Raw genomic sequence first — 5,725 nt, 5'->3', positions numbered from 1 at the left:
TCAGTGTGACCGCCCAGATAATTATTTAATAGATTCGCTAATTAACAATGCAGGTTAATGAGCAGGTGGATGATGATGACGAGTTCAACTTGGGTGGGGGGATGAGTGTGAGTAAACCACTTCTCCATTTCTGAGGGTTTTGTTACATCAGGGGCCGAGGGGGAGTCCCGTCATATGATTGGTGCAGGCGTGGGGGAACACGGTGATGTCAGAGTGATGTCACAGGAATTACACGACAGTAATTCCAGACAGAAATGGAGAACGTCTTTCTTTCTATCTTTCTTAATCTCTTTCACTCTTTCTTTTTTCTCTATTTATTTACGTCTACAGAGTTTATCTGCTGTGACCCCGATAATTGTGACTTTTTGTAGTTCGTCTTTTGTCGTCTTTCAGTTTTTTGCCACTCGTCTCTTTCTCTTTAACCATCATCAACATTTTCCAGAGTACTATAGAAACCACAAAACATCTTCCTGTGTGAAACTCGCAAGTTATCTGGTGCGAAAACGTGACAAACTGCAGTTGCGATGCTGTTAGAATCTGAATAACGTGGGTAAAAAAAGAGCAAAATTCTTTTACGTGATGCTGGTTTCTGCTTTTATTCAAACAAACAAGAAAACATTTCAAACATAAAAATAACTTAAGTTAAATTAATCATACATTAAATAGATTAAATTATAACAAAAATAAATATAACTCAGTTGAGATTGATTGAGAAATGTTGTAAAGTTACCCTTTAAATAACATTTTAAATATGTGGAACTGGTGTTGTCATGGAAACCTCACAAAGTCTAACTCAGTTATAATAAGACACAATTAAATTACAATAATTAGAAAATTTAAGTTATCATGGAAATCTTGTTAAATCAGAGCTAATGGACATCTTGATGTTTCATTCAGTAGATGAGGAGTGGGCGGAGCCACAACTGCGGGAAATCTTAGAAGCCGCACGGTAGATCTCAATGAACTGAGCCAGGGCCCTTTTCTGATCCTTAGGGTCGTCCACCTGCAGGGAAATACAAACAGATAATAGGTTAGCACCTTTATTTAGTCAAAAATGTTCTTTTTTTGTAGAATTGAATTCATTTCTTTCACTTTACTTTTAAATTAGACTTTTTTTCTCCAGCCTCAACACAACCAGGATTAAAGTGGTAGAAGAAGACAGCTGACTGACAAACAAGGCCATGGCAGAGGTCTTTACTCTCCACGAGCCTTTCTAATGAAGTGTTTTGTTGGATTAAAAGTGTTTTTGCCGGTCATGTTTCCACTCAATCATCATCATAATGCTTTTAATCTGTTTATGTCCATTAAAAGTTCTTGTTTTTCTAAGTGTGTGACAACATTACAGAAAGGATCCGACAGAGACAGACCTTTATGTTACAAAGGAAGATGATTGTTTTAACCAGACACAGACGTTACATCGCTCTTTTCAAAGCCACCAGACTCCATTGTCAAAAACAGTGATTTTACCATGTAAAACACGGGAGATGCTAGTCTACTATAAACAAATAAAACTGCCCCAAAAGGTTAGCATTGTTTGACTTTAATTGGAAAGTATGGATCCAGCATAATATTTATGTAACATAGTGCAACAACAAACATAACCTTCAAGGCAGCCATAGACCAGTGACTCCTGCTTTCTGTTAGGTAAAAGTACTGTTTTTGTCAAAGAAACTAATTTAACAGCTGTTTGTGGTTAAAAATACATCTTACTCTTTGACAACATTACAGAAAGGATCCCTACAAAGATAGATCTTTTAGTTAGACACTTAAAATAATAATCTGAGCCAGTAAACAAAAACTTTGCTCGGGTGCTTTTTCATTAGGAGCCATTACAGCCTGTTTCAAGGCTGCTGGCAGAAGCAAAACTGTTTAAAAATACCAGAATTAAACTTAACTACCATGTTCAAGATTCAACCATATTTTACAGGGAAGGTATTTCATATCATGTGTTGGTATCAAAGCCTGGTTTTCTGTTTTTCTCTATCATTATGTAGCCGTCGAAACTGATGGTGTTGTAAGATAAACAGAGTCAATATGACTCAGCACGCTCTAAAAAAAGGTGTGAGCTTCCATTTCTTCAGAAAAAAATAACAGAAACAAAACCAATGTGCTCTTATCAGTCAAAAGGTGACAGACTGTGACTGAAAGAGATAACAGCCTAAACTTGAGGTCTGTCAGAATAACTCTTTTGAACCCTTTTTCTTTTCTTTACTAGCTCCCATAAAGTTTGGCACACAGCTCTGAAATTGTACACAGATGTAGCTGACATGATCTAAAAGTTATGTGTTAATTTTCAAAGTTAATTCTGTTTTCATGACCTCGCTAATGCCTTGTCTCGGAAGTCGTGATATATAAATACCGGTGTCCCTTACCTTTATTTTGTTGAGCTTGCGGAGCACGTCCTCTTTGTTGTGCCTCTGTTGGCTCAGGTGATTCAGGCGTCCTTTCATCTCCTGCATCTTCTCCTGGAGCTTCCTCAAGTGTGACCTCACCTCAGACCTGTCTTGCAGCTGTCCCAGCAGGGAGTTGTCATTCTCCAGGATGCTGGAAAAGATCCGCATGTAGACGTCTATAGTGACGTTCATCAGCTGGATTTCTTCTTTTCTCTGTGGAGGAGAGGAGGGAGTCAGTACTCTGGGATAACAAGGCTACTGGATAATAAAAATAACACTAAACTTAATTTATCAGACATTTTACGATTGAAAATATCTGGAATTGATGTCACTCTATTATCTTTAGGTTTAGTACGCTTTTGTATGCAGTGTCGTAGTTCATGGCTAGATTTTGACTTTGACTTTTAAGGTACAAAATTCTCCTAAATAGAAAAAAACTGATATTTCAGTCTGATTATTGTATCTATAACCTTTTACTTAACTGAAAACCTTTTTGAGAAGTTTAAAACAAATATTGATATTGTCGTTACGATACGAATACTCTAAATGTATATATGACTTTGACGGCGTTCCTCAAGGCTCAATTCTGGGTCCTCTTGTATTTTCCCTGGACATGATTCCTCTTGGCATCACTACCTATCATCTTGGTATGATTCCATACTTTGTTCTGTGCTGCTTATCTTTGTGTAAATTCACATATTGTCTTGTGAAAAAAATCAAACTTTTCACGAAACGACAAGCCAACTTTCAAATTATCATAAAGTTAAGAAAAGAAATTGGGCGATACATGGTTTTATGAGATTTAGTAAAAATGCTCTTTTTTAAAGAAGTACAAAAGAAATAGTTGGACAGTGTGTGTGTGTGTGTGTGTGTGTATGTGTGTGTGTGTGTGCTTACCTGGCAGGAGGTGTTGATGCTATTTATGACAGAACTGAAGAGAGGATGAGTGCTGATCTCCGAATTCTTCAGCTCCTAAAAGAAACAAACAAAAACACATTTTTATACTTCTTTGTGTATTCTTTTTATTGTATTTTTATTATTTAATAGGAATACTGTTTTATTAACTTTATTGATCTATTAAAATATTTAGTTTTAAGTGTTTGGCTCGGCTTTATGCATTTATTTGTTTACGAGTAACGTGTATTTACTGAATATACAGCAAAGTCATGTATAAAAGTATTACTTTTTTTGTCTAAATATTCAACTGAAGGAAGCGTAGACCATTATTCCAGGACACATAATGTAAATGAACATTTGAACCCCAGTCTCTCCAATATGTGTAACAAGATGAGGATGGATGCCTGTCACTCACTCAGATTGTGGGATGTAAAGAAGAGATTCTTAATTATGTCAATATTCCAGTTATTACTATGTGTCTCTTTAGTTTAAGGATTTTTAAAAAATGAGTGTCGATATCTTTTCACAAGACTGAACAAGCAGGTTGCTGCAGCTACATTCAAGAAGTTAAGAATGAAAGGCCGCCGCTGAGAAAAATATGGATGGCCGAGAGGGTATAATTGTTATGAAGTGTTGGTTTCTCTTCATCGTAAGATCATTGTTGCAAATAAACATGAGAACAAAAACCAGAACTGTCCTCTTTACATATAAATGTTTGATATGTTTTATAATCAGCAAGTACAAGTGCCTTTGTGTAATTTGGTCACCCTTGCCTGTTGAGAACTGCAGACATATTTAAGTATTATTCAAATACAAATCGCTTTATCTAAAGATCCCAAGAAGAAACATTGGTTTTGTTAAGATCACAAAATATTTATGCCACATTCACAATCATTAAAAGAAGTCTGGCACATTAAATCCAGAGCAAACCCTACGCACACTTAAAGGTTTCAGTTATATGTCTAGATAACCTTTTTGCATGCATCAGATAGCGAACTCATCACGGTTAACATTTAGTGACCTAGATGTATTTTGTGATAATACAAGTGCAATTCGTCAACTCTTTGCTTCATTATCACCCAGCACATGATATAACTGAAAGCATAAAGTGAAAGCATGTATCACTGCAGAGGACTCTGTGATTTTAATCCAGTGTAAAACTGTTTTTTGTAGGTCACAGAGACCTTGCTGCAGAGTGTAAACGGCGATTTAAAACATCTTAACAAACTCTTAAGTTGAGCATGCATACCTTTATATGAACTCAAATTCTAACTTCTGTGCTAAAAAACATTTCCCTTCAAAAAAACGCAGAATTTAGCAGTTAAATCCAAAAAACAAAAGCAAAAGCAAAACATAATGGAAAACAAAAGAGGATCTAAAATCATACCCTGAGGAACACCACAGTTAAACTCACCAGCACATTTGCGATGGACTCGTGGATTTGACTCAGTTCGTCGCCGGACTGGATAGGATTCCCAAATGCAGAGACAACTCCCAGTAAGACCAGTAGAAGAACTGAACCACAGAATGAAGACATATTGGATCTCTTCAATACAAGCTACGTTTGATCGTACGGCAAAAAGATTGTCCTCAGAGAAAAGCTGAGAAAGTGAAGAGTTTGATGGCAGTCGTATCAGTGATACTCTCTGTTGACCCGTGGGTCTATATATACAGCTGTCTGTCTCATCATGTGCCTTTGTGTATGTGTGGTTGTTCATCTGTGGTTTGTGGGCTTTCAGCAGCAGTACCAGAAAAGGCTGCAACGACAGTAGTTTTCCTCTAAAAGTCACTTTGCTGCTGCTAAATACGCACACAAAGGAGAATCCCTGGTCAGGTTTCCATTCACTTCCATTCATTGAACACCTACGCATAGTCAGAGTGGTTTACCTGGAGGAAGACCACTTCATCAAAATTTACGTAGAATTCTGTGTGTGTGGCACAGCTAATCGAAGGTTAACCACTTCTGCTAGTGTAACATCATCAATTTCTTATTCTTGTGTGGTTCAAAGACTGCAAGAAACCTCATTCAAGCTTTACAAAACTGTGCAGGTCTTTTGTGTGTGTGTGTGTGTGTAGTTTGCAAGCTTTTGTGCATGTGCAGGCACTTTTTAGATGTCTTTTTAGAGGTCTTAAAAATCTCAAGGGGTTTATAAAAACAGTTAAATACATGCTTATGACTCTTATGTATGAATCACATTTCCTCAGCCTAACCAGTGATTAGTTACTCAAATTAATCAGCAACTATTCTGATCATCATTCAGTGTTTAAGTCATTGACAAACGCTCTCAGGTTTCAGTGTCAGAAATTGCTGCTTTTCTCTGTTTCTTATCACATGTGATTAAATATCTTTGGGTTTGGGACAAGAAAAAACAGACCTTTAAAAATCTTTTGGAAAATTGTGATTCGAATTTACACAATTTTAGCGAATAAATATT

General features: G+C 36.6%; 1 protein-coding gene across 1 annotated transcript; it reads right to left on the bottom strand.

Annotated features, from left to right (window-relative positions):
• Window positions 1–767: 767 nt before the first annotated feature.
• On the bottom strand, window positions 768–4,915 carry LOC138599689 (interferon gamma 1-like). Its single transcript, XM_069671443.1, has 4 exons — window positions 4,705–4,915; window positions 3,291–3,365; window positions 2,373–2,606; window positions 768–1,003 (listed from the first exon to the last, which is right to left on the bottom strand). The coding sequence occupies exons 1-4, from the start codon at window positions 4,825–4,827 to the stop codon at window positions 890–892; spliced, it is 546 nt and encodes a 181-aa protein (XP_069527544.1). The 5' UTR covers window positions 4,828–4,915; the 3' UTR covers window positions 768–889.
• Window positions 4,916–5,725: the final 810 nt, after the last annotated feature.

Source organism: Semicossyphus pulcher, unplaced genomic scaffold (assembly GCF_022749685.1).
Source record: "Semicossyphus pulcher isolate SPU_LCO1_2020_fin unplaced genomic scaffold, fSemPul1.0.p SCAF_20, whole genome shotgun sequence".
Classification (NCBI taxonomy): Eukaryota; Metazoa; Chordata; class Actinopteri; order Labriformes; family Labridae; genus Semicossyphus; species Semicossyphus pulcher.
This window is presented reverse-complemented; position numbering and strand designations above follow the sequence as displayed.